Consider the following 21,196-nt stretch of genomic DNA (forward strand, 5'->3'; position numbering starts at 1 on the left):
AGTATTACCCTTAGCTTAAAAATAGAAATTTCAGACACTACCACAGCACATACTTGTCATATATTCACGTGCCTGGGTACTCCTGCTAAAACTCAGACACTTTGAGAGTGACTCACACCCTTTCCTGGCCCTCAAAAAATCCAGTGGCAGAGAGGACCAAATCTCCAGAACAGCACTGAGTGGGTAAGGCCAGACCACTGCATAAGAGAAGTCTCAGGGCCACGTCCTGGCCCCCCCAGCTGAGCAGCACCAGCTGGCTGGTGTCTGCACTGTGTGGGGCTGTTCCCTCCATAGCAAACGTACCTTGTCTCTCAGGGTGCCGGTGAACAAGCCAAGTAGATAGTCAGAGGTCTGATATCCAAGTTTGCTCCATGACTTTCTTTTATTCAGCAGTATGAAAAAGGCCAGAAAGTAAACAGTCATTCTTTCTTTTGCCCCTCTGATCACACCTGCAGGAAATTAATACCTCCCTAACTCATTCCCAAAGAACCATTAATGTCTTTTATGAATAATTAAAAGATATTTGCAAAAAATATGTATTTATTTTTTATATCAAACATGCAAAAGTACATATGAGAAGTCAAAAGCGACCATTTTAACGTTTCCTTCTGTCCTTGAGTACTCAAGCATGCAGTCTTGATGTTCGTTCAAAAGCTTAAAAAATCTTTAGGAAAAATAGTAATATAAGCAGTTATACTATCCCTTATCTGTCTTATTAGTAGGATCTAAGTAACACTACCACTACCCCTGTTTGTACTAATAGGATATTCATCTGTAGTGAGTGCTCCTTCTATCAGACAAGTAATTCAACATCAAGGCTTGATGTGAGGCTGTGATTAGAAAATGACCAGTGACACTTTTTTGTGAATGGATGAAAAACGCTGAGCAGAGAAGTAAGGAGCTGCTTTACTGGTGCGTTTTGCACTGGTGACATCAATACTGAAAGTCCTTTTTCTGTATATTGTTCTGGTATCAGTATATTATAAAGGCTACAAAAAAACTTACCTGAAAACAGGAGAAAATGTCTTAAAATGAAAGTCTCAAAGAGTTTGATTTCTTCAGCTTATCAAAACAAAGTTGGGTGCTGAGTTGACAGTTTCGTGATGACCAAATGCCATGTACCGTGAAGATCTCTGATCTAAGAGAGAGAAGGTTTAACAGAGGGCAGGTCCAAATAAAAGGAATATATTTTAAACAGTTGCAACAAATTACCAAGGACAATTAATAAACTTTCTGCCTCTTCATGGCTTCAAATCAAAACCGGGTGCCCTCCTTAAAAATACGCTTCAGAAAAATCCAAGTGATTTTTCCCAACTTATAAGTACATAAAGGATCAGTAGGAAATACATGAATGGTAAAGACTAGGTGACATTAATTACCACAGTTCCTGTACTCGAAGGTATTCCTTTGCCTTTATGGGAAGTAAAGTAGTTTCAGCCATCTGTTGACAGCAGAGTCGTGACGTCCGGGAATTCTAACCTGCGCTCCAGATTTCGGCAAAAAGTAATCTCTAATCCTTCTGTCTCTGTCGCCCTCCCAGTACTCTTGAGAGACTCCCTCGCTCCCTGCCCCTACCCTCCCAGTCATCCCGCTTCTCATCGCACAGTTTCACTTTCGCTTCTCTCTTCCCTCCCGTCATCGACAGTGTGAGATGGCAAGGGGCAGAGAAGGGACGGGAAAAGAAGCTTGCTGCTTTGTTTTACCATCCTTAACAAAAAAGGTAAACTTCAAAGAGCTAAAACAGGAAACTGGAAAGCAGGCAACGGTTCGTCATGAGCGACACGCTCGGTATCGGCTCAACAAAGGATTCCGCGGCTCTCCACAAGCCCTGGGAGCAGAGGCCGCTGGGCTGCTACAGCGGCAGCATCCGCTCGCCACCTCCCGATCATGGAGAGAAAAAAAAGGGAGGCTCTTCTGCCGAAACCCGGGATCGAACCAGGGACCTTTAGATCTTCAGTCTAACGCTCTCCCAACTGAGCTATTTCGGCTGCCGTGGTTTCCAATCTGGCGTGATAGGACTAATTTGTTCTTTCCCGCCCGTCACCTGGCTGAGTTTATTATACTCGGTGGTTTAAATAAAACATGTTACTCACTCTACAGTGCTGGATAGCACAAACGAACCAATGAAGAGTCTTTGCCGTAAGCCAAATTAAAATGCAGCAGTAACACAAACCTACCCGTATATACATCTATGCACCACACATAACCTACACGTGTTTACTATCAGAACAATGGTGTTTTGGCTTTGGCTCCCTGGATCATTTGGGAAAGTAACAGAAACTACAACATTCTGTGGGATTTAGGAGCGTTAAAGTAGCAGTATTTTAGCTTCAGTTTTCAGGGACTTTATTTTGAAGCCTGACAAATTCTGTGCAGAAATGACATATCACAGAGACTGGAATACAAGGGGTACTTGCACCATTTTTCCATGGTCTTGCTGGGAGTTGCATGTTCCACAGGAGAAACTCCATGTGTCTCCATAAATCAAAAATCCTAAGCACAGTTATAAGAAAAAAATAGTTTATGCTCACATTGTTGATTAGGCATTTATTTCAACAAGCAACTGCTGTAACATTCCTGATACAAGCTAAAGGCAAGGGATATACCCAAGTGCCCACAACAGTGCACGCTGCACTGGTACTGTATGTTCACCTCCCAGGTTTGTGTTTATTTGCACATCCCATGGCTCCAGAAAGAGCTACCCATAACAGCATCCTCTATTCATGCTCCCTGCACACTGTGTGGGGAGAGGCTGCTAAGCAAGACTGTTCACTGCTGCTCCCTCATGTTAGTTAAAAAAAACAAAACAAAACAAAAAAAAAAAAAAAACAAAAAACCCAAAACAAAACAACAACAACAACAAAAAAAACCACTAAAACTTTTTTTTTACCTCTCTTCCACAATAATAGAGGAGTTCAACAAATTCCTCCTTTTTCAGGTGGGGAAAAACCAGCCTCTTCCCAAGCCAGCCATATGAATATCCAGTGACATAGACCCCTCTATTTCCTTTTACTTTCAGAGTGTATTTTTCCTCAAATTGTTCCACTTTTGGGAAGTATTTTGTGAGCAAACACCGTTCTCCAGGAGCTGATACATTTTCAAAAGTCAAAGACCTATTTTCAGAAGCAAAAAGGCTGAGGACCAGGCCAGCAGTTTCATGACTGAAAACAAAAACTCTTAACAAAAAAATTTCTATTAGGGAGAGGTTAAAAAAACCACCCACACCACTGTACTAAAGAGGTGTGCAAACAACATACTGATACAAAATCTCATCTTCTCGTGATTTTCCATTGCCACTGGCAATGACTGTTTTGCTGAGAAATTATGCATGTAATCCCTTAACAAGCATGTCTCCTACAGATGCAGCTAACACAACCTTGTGATCTTTGCTGCAGATAAGCTCCAAACGTGTCGTGGCATGCTTAGAAGTCAAAAACACTATTGACTTAAGAGTTTTCATACATTACCACAAAACAGCTACTACTACGGACCAATGGGTTATTCTGATATTTATCATTTTTAGAAACATTTGTTTTGCCAGGTAAAATGGAAATGGAAATAAAAACTTAAGGTAATACAAAACAAATGAAAAAAAAAAGAGTAGGACAGTTCGGTCCCAGATATAGAATATTTAACAGTCACCTTTTCCCCAGAAAGAATTCAGGGAGCGGTTTTGCATTAAAAGTTCCTCCTGAAAACCAGAAAGATTTTTGCATTTCATGGCTACTTAAAGAGCATAAGAACACAGTTTTAGTAAAATGAAGCATTCTGAATCAAGAAACAAAAAAAAAGCCCACAACATGTTTTTTTCACTCACAACCTTTCTCCTACATCAAATAAAGTACAGGGTGGACAAACTAAAGATTTTTTCTAGTCCATCATATGATGACAGTGATGATTGGCCTCAACCACAGTGACACCCCTTCATGCCAATCAGCATACAAATGTAAGCAAGTGCCAAGGTCAGACCAGAGAAAGCCTTGGAGAAAGTAAGAGTTATCTCCATTGCACCAACTGCAGTCAATACATACACACAAGGGCCCACAGGCCACAATTTGCAGAATAAGCTCTGGATGCCCCATCCCTGTAAGTGTTCAAGGCCAGGTTGGATGGGGCTTTGAGCAAGCTCATCCAGTGGAAGGTATCCCTGCCTCTGGCAGGGGGGCTGGAACTAGATGGTCTTTGAGGTCCCTTCCAACCCAAACCACTCTATGATTCTATGACTGCAGATGGCTGTCTCAGCTGCCCACTTCAGTGTCTTCCCAATCCTTTCACTTGCTGCTGGCGAGGGAGGTACTGAATAGCAGGTGTGCTACACCAAAATAATGGGGTAGCAATGTTGGTTTTCCCCAATGCACAAGGGATTTCAGGAGCTGCTTCCCAAAGATCTGATCCAGCTCACAACATTAACCCCAAAAAGAGATGCAAACCCACAGCTGTACCCAAATAACTTCCCAAGTCCATGATGGAACCTGGATACAAAACCCTTGCCAAAGGCCAGTCTTATCCCTTAGAAAGTTTTAGTGATTTAAGTGACACACACATTTACTCCATTTATTTTCTTAATTTGTGTAGCCTTTGTTCTGTGACACAAACCTTGAGAGAACGGAGTGAAAGATTACATTGTTCACAGTATTTTACATCACTCCCCCTTTGTCATCTGCAGAAATGCTTCCCAGTAAAAACAGTGAGAAATAAAACCTAAAAGCATTACAATTCCCCACAGTGACAGTTCACTAGTTGATCCTTTGTTCCTTTCTTCCTATAGGAGCCAGAAGGTTAATGGCAAAATAAGCTGTTTCCTCTGACAGGAAAAATACTTTTCTCTGTGAAAGAAATGGTCCTACCAGAGCACTCACCCACTAAGAAAACCTGATCTACAGCAAAGTAGCTCAAAGAAAAAGCCTCCTAGATTTTTAAAAAAATATATATTTAAAATGTGCATACATACATTTATATATATATAAATAAAAGTAGGAATACTGAGCCAAAAATCTCAATCACTTGGAAGGATTAAATCTTCAAAATCTAAAGAAACCAGAACAGCTTCCACTAAAAATTAATTGATCCTTTTGAAAAATCCACTCCTGGTAATATCACTTGATTGGATAGTGACATAAATATCAAAGCTTGCATCTTCAGCATCTAAATATTCAAAACAATTTTCAAAAGATCTATTCAATAAAACAATCACACTCTACTGCTTTCTTCTGTGCATTTCTGATAACACCATCGTAAGTTAATTGATTTTTAGTGTTCCAAAGACACTGTAGCTATTTTGAATGTTTAAAATAATTTCAAATTAAGGTTTATGTAGGTTTTATATAGTAAGATTTTAGTAATCTGTAATCTCTCCTCCTAAAAACACATCACAACCAGTATTCCAGTATAAGCAGATGTGAAGTATACAGACTTGTGTGCATCTAACCCAAAGCAGCTGCCACGGTAACCATAAATACAGCTAAAACCGATCTTTGCAGCACATCAGCTATTTCTGGTGGCTTTTGTAGAACACAAAACATGAACATGGATATTGTAAGGAAGGATGCACGTTGTACGGAAGCCATATCTGAAGAAAAATACAAAAATTAAGAAAATATTTGAATGTCACCAGCAATGTGTTTGACAACGAAATTTAAGTGATTCATCCATGGAAGTGTATCTGGTAAACCAAGTGTGCTAACAGAGCAACACATACTAACTCCTGTAACCTCTGTCCTTCCCAAATGGAGGTTCTGACTTCCAAACCAAGTATATTAGAAATCCAAAAAATATAACTGCCACACAATTCAAGTGTAGCATTATTACCCCAGTTTGTCACAGAAATGTCACCTTCAATAACACACTCCTAAACTTTAGAACACATACTTGGCACTATGGTACACCTAGAAACAGCCTTTTCTCTAGAATGACTCTTGCCAAACAGAAGTGGCATTTTATCAAAAGCACTGTGCACCACACAAGAGGTGTGATGACGTTGGGAGCACTTGTGTTTTAAGAGTTTTACCTCCCAATTTCTGAGACAATTTTGAAGTCACTACAACTGCTGAGAACACCACAGCATCCCAGTCTTATGCTTCTTGCAGCTCTACCCAGGGGTTACAGAAGGATCTGGGACTGTGCCAAGTACAGAAGCTCAAGTGATAAAACCAAGAAGAGTGGTCTCTTTTGCATCTGCCACACCACCTCAAAGAAAAAAAAGTAATTTTTTTAATACCAAAAAAAGGTAATTTTTTCAGGATAGAGGAAGAGCTAAGAAATATTTTTTTAAAAAACCCCACCATCCACATTTTCAGTATGTTTTTCTTAATTAAGAGAAACCACTTACACCATGACTTTTATTACTGAATCAACTTAGAAAAAGATTCACTGACATATTTCTAGAATTGAAGTTTTTTTCCAAATTTTACATTAAAATTCAAATATTGTTTTATCTTTAAAATGTTACAGAAAAAAAAAGTGTGAAACACTGCATTGAATAAGGTCTGCCAACCCACAATTCACAGAAAAAGAAGTATTTAAAAACATTTACTCTATAAATAGCCTTCATATCACAGGACATAATATCACTGGAATGTTAACTGTGTTCCAATATTTCAAGTTTGTTACACTTACATTTAAGAAAAGGAAATTAACATGTAAAAGACAGTAATACAGTAAAAAGAGGACAAAGTTTAAGAAAATGCTTCTGGAAATCTCAGCAAGAACACCTGCTACTTCTTGACACCTTTCCCCCTTGCTCTCCTTAAAAAGGGGCATTTAAAGTTATACAGGAGGTAACAGCTTAATCAGCCATCTACAGAAGTTAATATTGCACCAAGAGAAATGGACAGAACAATACAGGTGCCATGTCTAGCTCTTATCAACTCATTTCGACTCGCAAAAAAATATAACATTTCTCCTCTTGATTAAAAATAAAACTTAACTATTTGAAGTGACAAAAATAATATATTACATTGTAAAAACAAACTAATACAGACAAATGATTTCACAACTGAAACGAATCTAACTGAAAGTCCCAAAGCTATAATTGCAATTAATTATTCTTAGTTAATAAGGCAGATTTTACTTCAGTTACATTACTTTATAGCATTATAAATATGCTTCACTCTGTGCAGGTCTTTAAAATCAATACCTAGTGAGAATAGAGTATTGCACCAAAAGCTGAAACCGTTCCAAAGTTGTGCCACACTGTAGCTCTGTACTCATCACATGTATCTTGAAAACATTCAGACTCCAGTGCAGCCACTTGATTGCAGGCTTTGAAGAAAAGATCGTATGAGGTAGAAAAAACTCCTTCAGGTTCTGCACCACCCTATGGACCACCGAGTTGTGCAAATGCCTCTGTCACAGGAAAAGGCTCCAAAGCTTTCTCCGAGTTTTTCCAGTTGTGAAAGTTTTCTTTGTACCATTCAACTAGTACGGAGAGAACGTTGATGAGTCAAGCTGACCAGAGATAACAGGGAAGTTCAAATATTCCACAAACATCACAAGACTAAGAACATGCTAATAGTTCATTATGCAAAATTTTAACCTATAATACCATAAAAATCTAGTTTAAATTTTAGAAGTTCTTCATGCAAGACTTATTCTAGCACTAAAAATGGATTAAACTTCTTTAAAATCATGTAAATTCACTACTAAAAAGCAGACAATTCTATGTAAAATTTAAGTGTTAAATTCTATCTCTTTAGCTTCTAATTAACTAACCTATATACCCATTTCCCCCCCTTCCCCCCTCCCTCCTCCTATCAATTCTACATCAGTGTAAAAGCCATCAGTCCTACTTGTTTTCTTTATTCCTTCTTTCCAAGGCACTTTAGGTCTCCATCCTAAGTTGTGCATCTTTTCTGAATTCATTGGATATCTCAGGTCATTTGTAGGCCTGATGAAGTATAAAATGCATACAGAAAACAATTTGATCAGACTTCATTAATTAGAGATGCAGTACTTCACATTGTCTTCAAAGGAATATTAGATATGCTTCAATTTTAAAAATTGCCATCAACATGAACAGATTGCATTGCCTTCAAAAAATACGTGGCAGCTGAGTGAAGTTACAACAATACAATTCAGTTTGTACAGCCAGCTACTTGGAATCGACTAGAATAAATATGAATTAATATTTTATTGGCACAAAATTAATGCAAAACTCGAATCACTGCCAATGCAATTGTGCAAGTCACTGCATTTGCAACACAAAGCCAGTGTTTTCTAATATTAGCATTTACATTTTTCATCCTGAAAACTCGCAAATTTACACATACTTCAGATTTAAAACACACAGGCTTCCAAAGCATTGTCATTACAGTGCCTCAGGGTAGCTACACAAACGTGGTACTACTGAATATGTAGAATCCCAAGCTGCAAGATTCAACACAGAAAGAGGTATCTGACACAAATTTTCACTTCCACAGTCTGGCAGATAGGTAGCCTAGTCTAGCATTCCTGCATTACTGGCACTGGCATATTGAATAGTCAAGGTACATGTGCAAACACAAACCAAGTACTTCTCACTGTTATTATAACACACTAATCTCAAGCAGAAGCAGAACTAATTTTTCCATAGCAAGTAACCCCCATGACCTTTAAGTCGCTCATTACAGAATTAAATAATCATTAGTTAGGTAGCTTTTATAAGACCTCAACCTTCTTTGAAGCATGTATTCCTATGTGGTTAGTTTTCCCAAGCCCATTTATGTTTAAACATGAGGAAACAGTGCCTAATACACATGAAGAAACATCCCAGGCTGAATTACACTGAGACCTACTGAACAGTCATATCATGTGAGCCAAAGGCAATTTGTTCAAAGGTCTGTGATACTCAGACAGGATTCTGAAGAACGCTTCCTTTTCAAAACAAAAAAAGTACATTTAAAGACACTTCAGTTGCTATGATAACAATCCACATGTGAACAGAAAGTGAGAATTCTAAAGGCCATAATACTTAACTGCTATCAGTAGACACGTCATTTCTAATCACTCTGGAGAGAGTGATATCTAAAGTAAGCAGAGACTCACTGTTGCTGAAAAGAAATGGAGATAAAAGAACAGAGCGAAACCAAGCCTGAAATTAAGGACAGAAACACACAGCAAAAGCATATCTATAAAAGTTATCCATTTTTACCACCGCCCTAACTTTGGCACTTCAGAGATTTACATCCACTTTTGAGATAGCAGCTTCAGCTTAAGATAGAAATCTAAAAGTAACTACACTCCATAGGCACATATTTCTGCCTGCAGAGTGGGTCTTACTATAAAATACATATAAGTCTGAATTAGTCACATTAACGTCAAAATACCAAAGCTAAGTGAGAGACAATTCATCTCACTCAGTGATGTTGAATACAAAGTACTGAATAACCTATATAAAATATCTTGATGAAAACATTTAGCTGCTGTGCAAAACCTGTCCTCTCTTCCCAGAGTGGGCTTCAGTAGTGAGAAGTATGAAGAAAGTTTGAAGACAGACAGATTAGCATTACACATTCCCCTTCAAGACATACACTCGGACCTAAAGATCCAAATAATAAATCGAAATCCTGTTTTTCTATACAATGCTCTGCATAGATCATAGATGTCAAATACACTAATAAAAAAAAAAAGAAAAATTAAGACAGCAAAACAGCTTAGTCCCTCAGAAGTGTTCCCTCCTTCAGAACAGAAACACTGCCACAAAAAACTATTTGGCAAGAGTATCAGAAACCTTCAGGACAAAGCTATCTTGCATGTCCAAGATATCCTGCAAATGCTCCACACTCCTTACCTGTCTTTGACATAATCCATCCAGTGCTCCATTTCAGATTCTGAACTGGTCTTCTTTATCTGTCAAGAAGAGAAACAATTATCAACCCCATACATCTTGCACTACTGTCTAAACATACACTTAAAAAAACCACACTTAACAAGATATGTTTGTTAAGGAAAAAAAAAAAAAAACAAACCACAAACAGAAATGGTCTTTTGTAAACTGAGTTTTCAAACAACTGAAATTACCAAAATTGTCTAGAACAATTTCAATATTTCTCCTTCATCTGAGCACTGCCAAAACATCCATAATCAAATTGTTAGATTTTAATAGTGCTACATTTTCAGACCAAAACTAAAGCAGTTAGCATGAAAAAAACCCTACTAAATGGTATTTAATCACTATGCCAGTTATGTCCCAGTCAGGATAACTGATGCAGCAGTCCAACACAGCATAGCCTGTACTGCAAACTTACACAGTACAGCTGCCACAGAAGGGGTAGCACATCATTCTGCTACAATTACCTTCCAAGACCCATCACAAATCTGAGCTCTTTCAGAGCTACAAGAGGTTTGTAGAAGAATTGTAAATACCTGCAAAGAAAAATTGTAAAAAAAAGCATCAGAACTGTTTACTCACTAAATGGATTAGCTCCTTAGCAAGCTGGGCAATGGACATCTCAAAGTTAGTTCCAATGTTATAAATTTCACCTGGCTTCCCCTCCTTCAGGACAGTAAGGAATGCTTCTACCACATCAGTTGCATAAAGGAAATTCCTTCTTTGAAGTCCAGAACCATGAATACAGCTAGGACAAGGAAAAGACAAAAAATTTTTGTTAAACCTTAAATAGACAGGTTCAATTTATGGACTGTGTTTTAAGCAGTTTTACCGTTAGATGTTACCTGAAGGTACTTTCAGTAGCTGACATGTAAACTATCCTTTACTTTAAGGGAATCCTATTATTAAAATAACTAATTCATAACTTAGTTATGAAATTATCATTTTACAAACTGTAGCACATATTTATAATCATAATTACAGTTTTATAGCACAAATACCACAAACAAAAAACGCAAGTTACCTACCATTTTCTGTTCTGTTGCAACAAAGATATAAACTTTGGAATAACCTAAGGAATCGAACAAAAAAAAAATTACACAGCTATTTTAGAAGCTGTTAATCTGAATAAGGACTTCCCCAGTCAAGTATCATTAAGTATTTTATTAAAATCCTCTAAATACTTAAGTTTTATTAAGTCTAATGAAAGAATGTATCAAGCCTAGAAACTGCAAGGCTTTTGGTCCTTAAGAGTACATGCCTCTATTTTAGTGTAAACCTTATCTTTCTGGCAGTTACAAAATGTAACATTTTTACAAAAATAAAAAAAATTTCCATTACTTTTTGCACACAACAGTAACTAGAAATAATTACTGCCAACAATTCAGAACAAAGTTTAAATATCCAGCAAATTATAGTAAATCTATAATCAAAAAGAGTTGTTGAAATAGTTAAAATTGGAAGAGAACCAACAGAGAATTTCAAGGAAAATAAACACAGATCAAGCAACAGTCACTAGCTTGCTGCACAAAGATTTACAGCATTACGTTCAGCTACAAGTTTAAATCCATTCATAATGTCCCAGAAACTTCAGAACAGTTGGCCCCATTACTAAAGTTCTTAAGCTGAAGCCATAAGCAAACTACTCAAATTATTTTAGTTTTGTTAACTTACTACTTTAAACATAGGAACAGACATACTAAGTAAAAATAAAAATTCATCTAGCCTAGTGCTGCGTTCTTAGCAGTAACTGAAATTGGGTATGTGAGGAAGAATATATAGAAGTCAAAACCAAGCAAATAGTGATACATCCCCTGAATATACTTCCAACAATCATGCAACTTGTAGTCAGGCATTTCCCAAGTCACAGATCATTGAAAAATGTATTCTAAAAAACATTGCTTATCCACCTGCAATAATGTAGGGGAAAATAAATTTATCTGGGGGGGAGGGAGGGAACCACCACCACAAAACGTAAAGAGTCATTCAAATTAAAAAAAATACCTCAGTAGAACTGCAAAATATAGTTATATTTCACACAAGTTCCAAACTCCAAGGAGTACATATGATTATCACTTTCATTCCATCAGTATATTTCCATGAACTAGATTTCCATAGCAGATTTTGGTATAGACTTAAAAAGGCAGCTCCCTCTCACAAATAACCATTTTAAATAGTTACCCTGCAAGGTCTGTATAAACGCATGCAAAGACCAGTCACTTTGCACTACTTCTCCCCTCATATCTGTATGCTATAAGCTTCACCTTATCTATTTTCTGTACAGGTTAGAACATCACTTTCTGTACCAGACATACTGTGCTCTCACAGTTTATTTTTTGAAATGTTTACCTTAGTTATTACAAACTCCCAATTATAGAACATGACATATGAGTTTATGTAATTTGTAGGGGAACCCTGCCAGGATATCCTTTGAAAAACAGAAAAATAACGAAACAAAGTCACTGTCATAAAATTCACATAAATAATGAAAAGTCTCTAACTGAAGTTTTATTGATGATCAAAAAAGATGTGCTTGTGGTAAGACATGTTAGTCTGAGTTCAAAATATACAATCACACATTAGTTGCAATAGTGCTTTTTTCAAAAGTGACCCCATTTATATGAGAAAAAAGTAACATCTCTGCAACCCTCGATTACGGTACACTGAAGCTCAGAGTAAAGCATAGTTTAACTTACTTTTTCTGGATACTGATGTGGTCCATAAACATTACTGCTCCGTGTGATAACAGCTGGAAACTTGAGAGCATTAAACATACATGTGATTACATAAGAAAATATACACCAGTAAAAATCTGTACGCTTCTTGCTATTCAATAAACCCCAAACTGACACAAGCACAGTGCTTATTCAAAAATCTTGTAAGCCTTTACAAACATTAATGAATTAAACTACCTGTGTTTCTCCCAAACAGGCAAGGGCCTCCAGCCTTCTCCGCCTGTTAGAAGTACCACAGGTGACAAATGTTTGAAATCTCTGTCTTGCTCTGGAACCACCAGAGGACATTACATACATGTACTTATTCCAAGATGTCATTAACATCCTATTCATGTCCACTTTATATCAAAAATATCACGTCAAGAACAAAAGCCTAAAGCATTGAAAATTTTAAATATTTTTGCTTAAGCAAATCTGACTAATAGGACTTTTTCTTCTTTCTTTTTTTGTTTTGACTATAAGCCTGGTCTTCATACAATTTGAATTTTGCATGTTCTGCTTCTGTATAATACTTTCTTATTTCCTTCAAACTTAGCAGTGGTTTTTAAATTCCTAATGTTCTCTTTCACCATTTTATCAAAGCGCATTTTTAGACATTACAGTGCAGATTCAAAAATTTAACACATCTGACCTGTCCACACTGTCTAGCAGTGTATCTCCACTACTTATTGGTGGACATTCTCCAATGCATCCAAACTAGAGGACTAACAATAAGGAAAGAGGAGGCACTGTGTGGACTAGTAGTGAGGGTTTTTTTATACTCTTCTATATATAATACAGACACTTAACTATAGGCTTCAGAGTTTTTAAAGCTTCCATCAACTTACTTGGTACCTTTCCCAATAAGACTGAACAAAACACTCTGCAGCTGCTTTAGAGGAGGCATAGGGATTTGTTGGACGTTTTGGTGAAGATTCATCGAATTCCTAAAACAAAAAAAAAAAAAAATTGTATTACTCCATTTCTTTTGGCCAGATAAGCCTTAAGGTTACAAAAGAAAAAATCCCTAAATATCCAAGCACATCTGTCTGACAAAGTCCACAACAAAAGACAGTCTATTTATCAAACACAGGAGGAAGCCAGGTCACCAGCAGCAGTATTTTTGTACTTCTAGCAGAGTACCTCAAGGTAGCAGGTCCTTAGATTTTTAGCTTGTAAAATAGTAAATCCCTTGCTACAGGGAGGCTCAATCCTTTTCAAGTTCATATTGCCTCAGAGCGCCATCGCACCACCACTAGCAAATTGACCAAAATTAAAGGGGTCTTTTCTTAAACTTCTCTATAAATTTTATTTCTGTAAGAAATGTAGAATTGCAACACAAAAGCCTCCAAAGCAAAGCTTCGATAATTCTGACCACTTCCAAAAACAGGTAGTTTCCAGGTTATCTTGCCACTTCAGTCTACTTCTCACCTGGAAGAAAAAAAACCAAACCAACCCAAACCAAAAGAAGGAGGGATACTACACAAAGTATGATTTGTAACAATGACCTTAACACAATTAAAAGACTTATTGTTCTTGTCTGACCTTTGCCTCTGAAATTAATTGGACTTCCTCCCTTCAAAAAAACTTTACAAGAATTCTAGTGTGATTCACAAAGATTAAAGTGCTCTTTTCAAATGCCTAGAGGCAGAAAAGGTTCACTTGAAGGTATCAGCCAAACCACTGGTCTACACATAAGAAAACATTATCCTCAGGTATCATTAAAGTCTACTGATGGAAGTTGTGTTGAAGGAACTGATAAAAGACATTGCGACAATAAGAAAGGGCACAGGATTCTCTGAAGTACATTAATATTTTCATGGACTATAGCACAAGGCTCCTTGACTGTTATTTATGCCCTTAAAAAGATGAACATGCATATTTTGCCTTTTTACTGAGTTAAATCACATTTCCTGAATTAAGGTCAGGCATAAATTGTCAGAAATCAAAGATTTTCATAGAAAACAATAAACACCTGAATATTTATTACAGTAATACAGGAATTGTTTCCTGTTTGAATTGTCACTACTTACAGTTCTGTTAGCATTTTTGCTAGAGAATAAAAGCAGTTCCCCACCTGTCAAACTGTGCCCATTACTGAAATCTCACTAATGCTCCAAGACAAAAACTACATAATACACTCTCTGATACTATTTCTGAGCACTATTCAGGTCATTAATGACCCCAACCTCACTGCTTTAGGTAATACATATTCAATATAAAACACAATATTAAAAAAAAAAAAAAAAAAAAATCAGGACAATTTTGACACTCAGCTTTCTAGAAACAACCAGTGTTTATTTACACGTCCCAGTACTGTCAGAAACAGCTTGAAAGTCACACATTTACAAAAGCCAAGGAAAGTTAGGCTCAGTTTGTTTTCCCTATTAAAAGCAAGTAAAGCTAGGAAAACCCTCATGTACTTTCAAACTTACCCCATCAGTGCTACCTCCATATACTTCATCTGTACTAACGTAGACAAACTTCTCCACATTGGCTTCATGTGCAGCAGCAACCAGCACATTAGTGCCATAAACGTTCACGTAGGTGAATTCCAGGGCATGCCAAAATGAAAGATCTACATAAAAAAATTCAAACAATTCTGATTAAATTTAGGTAACACAGGGCTATTGGTTCCTACTGAATAATACTAGAGGTTGAAATACAGACTTGTCAGATAGCAAGGTCATTATTAAATAAAGGGACTTTCTACACTTACTTGAAGACAAAAATCCTTGCTTTCAACAAGAGGGTGGAATCCGGAGCAAAAGCTTGTTGGCTATGGACTTTTTAACCTAAAATAGCATTATCTAACTTTATTTAAGCTTAACTACTTCCCTTCTCACTCGGAAAGGTTAAGCCCAGTAAGAAAAGTGTCAAAGACAGTTGTAAGATGCAGTAACACATATCTATTACTGTAACTAACCAGCACCTGCTCTAATTCTAATTGTCCAACTGACTAATGACTTTGTGCATATCTGACAATTTCAAGAAGTATCTTCCTGGGGAATTCTTTGAAGATTTCTTCTCACAATGAAAGGAGTGTGGCAGGGACTGTTCTTAATAACAGTGATAATGAAGAGCAGCAATCTGAAATAGGCAGCACTCTGATGGGACTTAATCCTTCTGCTTCTACACCATGTTTTCTCATGTGAGGTTGGAGCCAATCAAGTAAAAACTTAAGACTCTGCACAAACTCTCTCTCCATTGCCTTTATGACTCCATCAGTACACTGTCAGTTACATGTGAGTCTAGATGGAATTTAAAAACGTAATGCAAGTAAAAAGGGGGAGGAGGGCATTACCATTTATGTGCAATCAAAACAGACAACAGTCAGATGAAGCAGTTTTGGAATCAAGGCTATGACCTCCTTTAAGTTAAAAAGGCTACCAGACAGTGAAGCACATCATTTGCAGATACAAACTGGATCCTTAGTTTACATGAAGTGAAAAGACAAAAAGTATCAGTATACATTTCAAGCAGGTATAGCCATGGAAAACAATATGAAAACATGCAGTGATGCTCACCTACATGTGTTTGGGCTGCAAAATGAAGGACTATATCTATTTTCTCAGTTTCAAAGAGGTGTTTTATAAAATCAGGTACACAAATATCCCCCTAAAAAAAATTAGAAAATCATTTTTGATAGAAAATAGTCTCATACCAATTGTCATATAACAAATCATTACAAAGTGAGCACAGGATATAAACACCACTACCAACTGAGTTTTGGGCAATTTATCAATTCCATGCCTAAAATAAGACCAGATAATAAATTTCACCCATTTTGTGAAACATCCTCAACAAAACTTATTTCAGGAAACTTATTACTATTAACATGAAAAACAGCAACGTTCCCCAGAATACACACAACAGCAACATATTGTGGAACTTCAACGCTGAGTTTGAAATGCCAAGTTCCGAGAGCAAGTAAGAGTTACCGGAGTCTGGCTAAGCAGACAGTGACATCCAGTGGTGAAGTTGATTTCCACTTCTGTCAAAATAGATGGCTGCACGTCTTGTGAGGATTTTGCTTTTTGTTGTTTGTTACAGCAATTTATTTTTTTAATTTATATATTTACCAAAAAAGAGACAGGCATCGACACAAAAAAACATTCTTTAATTTGACATCAGAACTAGCACCTTCTAAAGGTAAATGCAAGCTGAGGAAAACCTTTTGATATTTACCTGTTGGCTCAACTTAAACAAGACAGTACCTGAGAAGAGGTGTCTCTGGAAGACTTTTGTATTTTCAAAAACAAGGCAGGTAACTAAAAATAGTTCCAATGTATCTATGTTTCAAGAAGTCCTCAAGTAACAATTCTGAATAACAGCCTCAAAAAAGTATTCTATGTCAGAAATGGGAGGAAGGTGAACTGATTTCCCTACTTCTCATCCCTGAATAAAAGTGAAACACTCCAGTAAATACACTTCAGGCTCATACCTTATTTTGAACTAAATGGTTACAATTACTGATTTTTTTTAAACTGAAATTCAAGCTTAGTACATCTGTGATGAGCAACAACAGAAACTGTGATAAAAACTTATTTTTTACAAAGCCCCTGATGCAAATTTGCTAAACTTTTACTTCTCTGCTTTCCGAAACAGGCTTCCTTTTCAAGTACCACTACAGTGTCTATCCTTCTTGCTGTCTCCTAAGGTCAGCAACAGTGTTACATTTCTAATCAAAGGGGTTACACATCAGAGATTATTTTTTCCACGGCACTTTTTCCTGTCTGTGTAAACAGCGTGGTTGCATATCAGCTGCATGTTAAGCTGTGACAAACTGTCTCTAAAAAACAAACAAACAAAACCAAACAACAACAAAAAACCAAACAAAAAAAAACCACAAAACAAAACAAAACATACAAGCATCAAAACACACACAAAAAAAAAAAAAAAAAAAAAAAAAAAAACAAACAACAACTGAAAAGCTGGAATTATTTATACTGGTCTAAGTTTTGTGAGAAGACATTCCTACTCTAGTTCAAAAGCAGTATAACCAGATCATTTCTTGTTACTGTTCCCCTGCTTCACACAGGGACCTGATTGTTCAGTGGCTGTCTTCTAGAATTCCATGCTCTCCTCAGCATTTAAATGTTAACATCTATTCAGCTAACAAGGCTTTTATATGGCACTCATATATTTCATATCATAGAGTGGAAACAGTCAAAGACCTTCGGAAAAATAATCAAAAAGCCAGTCTGGCTGAAACTGCATATATGTGCACATCTGCATACAGACAGTTCCTTTCCTGTCACACAATTTTTATCCCAATAGCCCAGAGATAATCCCTTATCTGAAACAAAGGCGTTAGGTTCACAAAAACATAAACAGTCTTGGGGGTCACCAAACAGGTGAGGGCAAACTCAATTCCCAACTTCACCTGAATCTAAGAAAAAATGTAAGCTCACATCTACTACCTCTGACAATGTTGCTATTTCAGAAAACTAAACTATATGCACTTCTCAGATGCCCTGCAGCCTTGGGCAGCCCCCAAGACAGAGAGACCAGCATCAGCACTGACTTTGGTAGAGAGGAAGAACCTCAGCATACAAGCCCAACAGTCAGAATACTGATCTGAACAATAAATCAGAATCAATCTCCTATTTGAAGACAAACTGTGGAAGCAGTAAACAAATTTAATTGGCAAAACTTCAAAAAGAAAAGGTATACCTTGAATGTTACCATGAAACTCCATTCCAGAATGACTGTGAACTGTATGAGCATCAACAGCAGCACAAGCAAGAACGTAGCCTGATGTCCAGTACAAACACAACAGTGTGTTGCACACCATGGAATATGACAAGCAGTGGATTTTAAAGATTCAAAGTCTAAGAGAGCATCAGAGAAGCACAGAAGAGCTGCATCTAAGTCCATCTTGACCACATGCATATTAAAAGTGAAACAACCATCCCTAAAACCACTCATCTCAAAATTACACTTTTACCAATTCTACACCTTTATGATACAATCAAATATATCAACTCTTCAAAGACTACTTCATGTAAAAGACAGAATATACCGCATACGGTCAGAGGCTTCTGAGGGTGAAATACAAAGGCTATTAATATGGCAACAGATGAAGTAAATGCTGTTATGTCCACTTGACTGTCACATACCCTGGCATATTACCTATGCTGACTCATTTCTGACAAGGAAGGAGTAGAAGTAATTTCAACTTTATCACAAATGAAAGCAGTGGCTTCCACTTTGGGGACCTCTGGAGACCACAGTACCTGGGATACAAAGGGATAAAAATCAGTAAAAAGTCAAGTTTCTAGAAGAGAAGGCTTTATCACCTGGATAAACTTGTAGTTTTCCTTCCCAGAGACAGTTTCAAGATTCTTCAAGCTTGCACAGTAGTCGAGCTAAAGAGAAATAACCACACAACATCAATAAGTGGGCTTCATGGAAACAAATAAGCTAACCTAATCAGTAGAAAGTCTGAGAATAAAGTAAAAATTTATTTCAAAAGAAAACCTATTTCATAAGCAGATGTGACTAAGCTTTAAAAACACAACTTCAAAAGATACCTTAAATGCAAAAATTCTTAAACGCAAGTTTAAAGCTTGAAAAGCTTCCCTCTTTCTTTTTTTTTAAATCAAATAATTATTTGTGGTGGGAACACAAACAGTAGTTGATTTTTTTTGTTTGCATAGGAACAAATGGAATATCAAACAGAAATTAGTAACTAACAATAGACCATATAAATTTTAACATGTTACAGACTGCATCAAAAATCATTTAAAACAGTTTTCCATATCAAGAAAGAAAACAAGCTATTACCTTATCTAAATTTATAATCAGATAATTTGGATAGTTTTTCACGAGAGAGACCACTACATGTGAAGCACTGCAGAGTAGAAGAAAAACATATTTTACAATTATACACTTAGCTTTAAGGTAACAAAGAGATGACAAATTACAAATAAGTTCAGCATATCAAAAGTCCTCAGGGGAAGAAGGGGCTATACTCAAGAGAGGTGAAAGAGGAATTCAAAGATATATGTCAACATTATTCTAACATATACTCTATACATTATTCTAATATACTGTATACATAACTGCATACAGTTAAGAAATTAAAAATCAGAATAAAATTTCATGCTATAATGAAAGAAATGAGCATTCCTCACAGTCACATAAAAAAACCCCCAACAAACTGTTAAGTGCTATATTCAATTGCCATTCTAAAATACTTTTACACTCTTTATACATTAGGCATCAGGGAGAACTAAACAGTCAACTCTCCTAACCCATAATACTGACTCTCATCACTCAGCTCTCCGACTGCTGTCAAGAAGTGACAACCAGACAATCGGGTGGCATTTCCTCCTTGGCACAGTCTTGTGTACAAGAAGTTCACCCCAAGGGCTCAGGTTTATCGGGTGTTATTCATACACAGAAATCTAATCCTCTCATAGCTTCTGACTCAGAGCTCACTGATGGGCTCAAGCTTAAGAGAGACCAGACCTTCCTCTGACTCCAGTAGAGCCAACAACACCAGGGGGTTGACATGGGAAATAGCAGCTGGTTCAAAGTACTTCGACCCCCAACCCACAAAATCACACAAAATCTTTCAGGTTGGAAAAGACCTCTGAGATCATCGAGTCCAACCTATGACCGATCACCACCTTGTCAACTACACTATGGCACTGAGTGCCACATCCAGTCACTTCTTGAACACCTCCAAGGACAGTGGCTCCATCACCTCCTGAGCAGCCCATTCCAATGCCCAATCACTCTTTCTGTGAAGAAATTCCTGCTGATGTCCAACCTGAACCTCCCCGGCGTAGCTTGAGGCTAAGTCCTCTCATCCTGTCTCTAGCTGCCTAAGAGAAGAGGCCGATCCCCTCCTGGTTACAGCCTCCTTTCGGGTAGTTGTAGAGAGCGATAAGGTCTCCCCTGAGCCTCCTCTTCTCCAGACTAAACACCCCCAGCGCCCTCAGCTGTTCCTCACAGAACTTGTGCTTCAAACCCATCGCCAGTTTCGTTGCCCTTCCCTGTACAACCATAATCCCGGCAGAGACCGAGCACCGCCTCCCACTGTCAGCGCCGGGGGGTCCTTCGTCTTCTCGCCGTCCGCGGGCGAAGGGCGGGCGGGGCAGCACCCCAGCTCGCTCCCCAGCACTTACCACGTCCAAACGCACAGCGGGCCACCAGCAGCCCCTGAGCGAACGCGGCCCGAGCCGGCGGCGGCGCGAGACCGGCCCGGGACAGGCACAAGGCGTCTCACCCGCGCCACCCGGCAGGAGCCCGGGCGGGACACTACTCACATGAAGCCGGCGCCGCCCGTCACCAGGACCCGCTTCTCGAACGCCGGCGGCGCCGCGGCACCCGCCCGCCCCGACATCGTCCGCGCTTTACGGCACCGTTCCCCTCTCCCCCCCACGGCCGCGCGTGCGCGAAACGGGCCCACGGATTTCATGGGCAGAGTCGCAGCACCTGCGGGAGGCTCATTGAAAAATCGCCCTCCTCGCTCCCCCCGCCGCCCCAAGACCGTAGCTCTTGCCGCCCCTCAGGGCACTGGCGCGGGCACGGCTTGCGCAGAGCGCCAAAACTCCGCCTACAGCGAATCGATGGACGTTACCTCTTTTACGACACCGGGTCTCTCAACTTACGGCCGGGCCCGGCACCGGGACACGTTGCGGCAGGGGCGGGGCCTAGCCTCCCA

At 38.3% G+C, this 21,196-nt stretch overlaps 2 protein-coding genes and 1 non-coding gene across 5 annotated transcripts in view; all 3 read right to left on the reverse strand.

Annotated features, from left to right (window-relative positions):
* DCT (dopachrome tautomerase) overlaps window positions 1-2,821 on the reverse strand; it is a 29,856-nt gene extending 27,035 nt beyond the window's left edge. Inside the window, 3 exon segments of the mRNA XM_064646003.1 lie at window positions 304-379; window positions 1,006-1,138; window positions 1,380-2,821. The gene's annotated coding sequence lies outside the window, so the exon portion shown is untranslated.
* TRNAF-GAA (transfer RNA phenylalanine (anticodon GAA)) lies at window positions 1,916-1,988 on the reverse strand. Its single transcript has one exon. It is a non-coding gene; the product is annotated as a tRNA-Phe (tRNA).
* A 1,706-nt stretch (window positions 2,822-4,527) lies between the features above and the next one.
* Window positions 4,528-20,961, reverse strand: TGDS (TDP-glucose 4,6-dehydratase). 3 transcript variants are annotated; one of them, XM_064646000.1, is made up of 13 exons: window positions 20,799-20,961; window positions 19,309-19,375; window positions 18,822-18,890; window positions 16,047-16,137; window positions 14,955-15,097; window positions 13,368-13,466; window positions 12,502-12,561; window positions 10,834-10,877; window positions 10,388-10,553; window positions 9,767-9,825; window positions 8,952-9,026; window positions 7,788-7,885; window positions 4,528-7,416 (listed from the first exon to the last, which is right to left on the reverse strand). In XM_064646000.1, the coding sequence occupies exons 1-13, from the start codon at window positions 20,948-20,950 to the stop codon at window positions 7,316-7,318; spliced, it is 1,224 nt and encodes a 407-aa protein (XP_064502070.1). In that variant the 5' UTR covers window positions 20,951-20,961; the 3' UTR covers window positions 4,528-7,315. The 3 variants fall into 3 exon arrangements, with proteins under 3 accessions (XP_064502070.1, XP_064502071.1, XP_064502072.1); XM_064646001.1 differs by lacking the exon at window positions 8,952-9,026 and having other exon boundaries at window positions 20,799-20,939; XM_064646002.1 differs by lacking the exons at window positions 4,528-7,416; window positions 7,788-7,885 and having other exon boundaries at window positions 8,114-9,026.
* Window positions 20,962-21,196: the final 235 nt, after the last annotated feature.

Source organism: Pseudopipra pipra, chromosome 2, assembly GCF_036250125.1.
Source record: "Pseudopipra pipra isolate bDixPip1 chromosome 2, bDixPip1.hap1, whole genome shotgun sequence".
Lineage (NCBI taxonomy): Eukaryota > Metazoa > Chordata > Aves > Passeriformes > Pipridae > Pseudopipra > Pseudopipra pipra.

Bases quoted from the DNA above. Each gene is read 5' to 3' on its own strand.
- TGDS (XM_064646000.1), bottom strand. From the start codon at position 20,950: ATGAAATCCGTGGGCCCGTTTCGCGCACGCGCGGCCGTGGGGGGGAGA. The intron at 10,878-12,501 runs GTAAGTTAAACT...TCGATTCCTTAG, and splicing joins CACATCAGTATCCAGAAAAA to GTTATTCCAAAGTTTATATC. The intron at 7,886-8,951 runs TTAAGTATTATG...ATACTTCATCAG, and splicing joins GACGTGTCTACTGATAGCAG to GCCTACAAATGACCTGAGAT.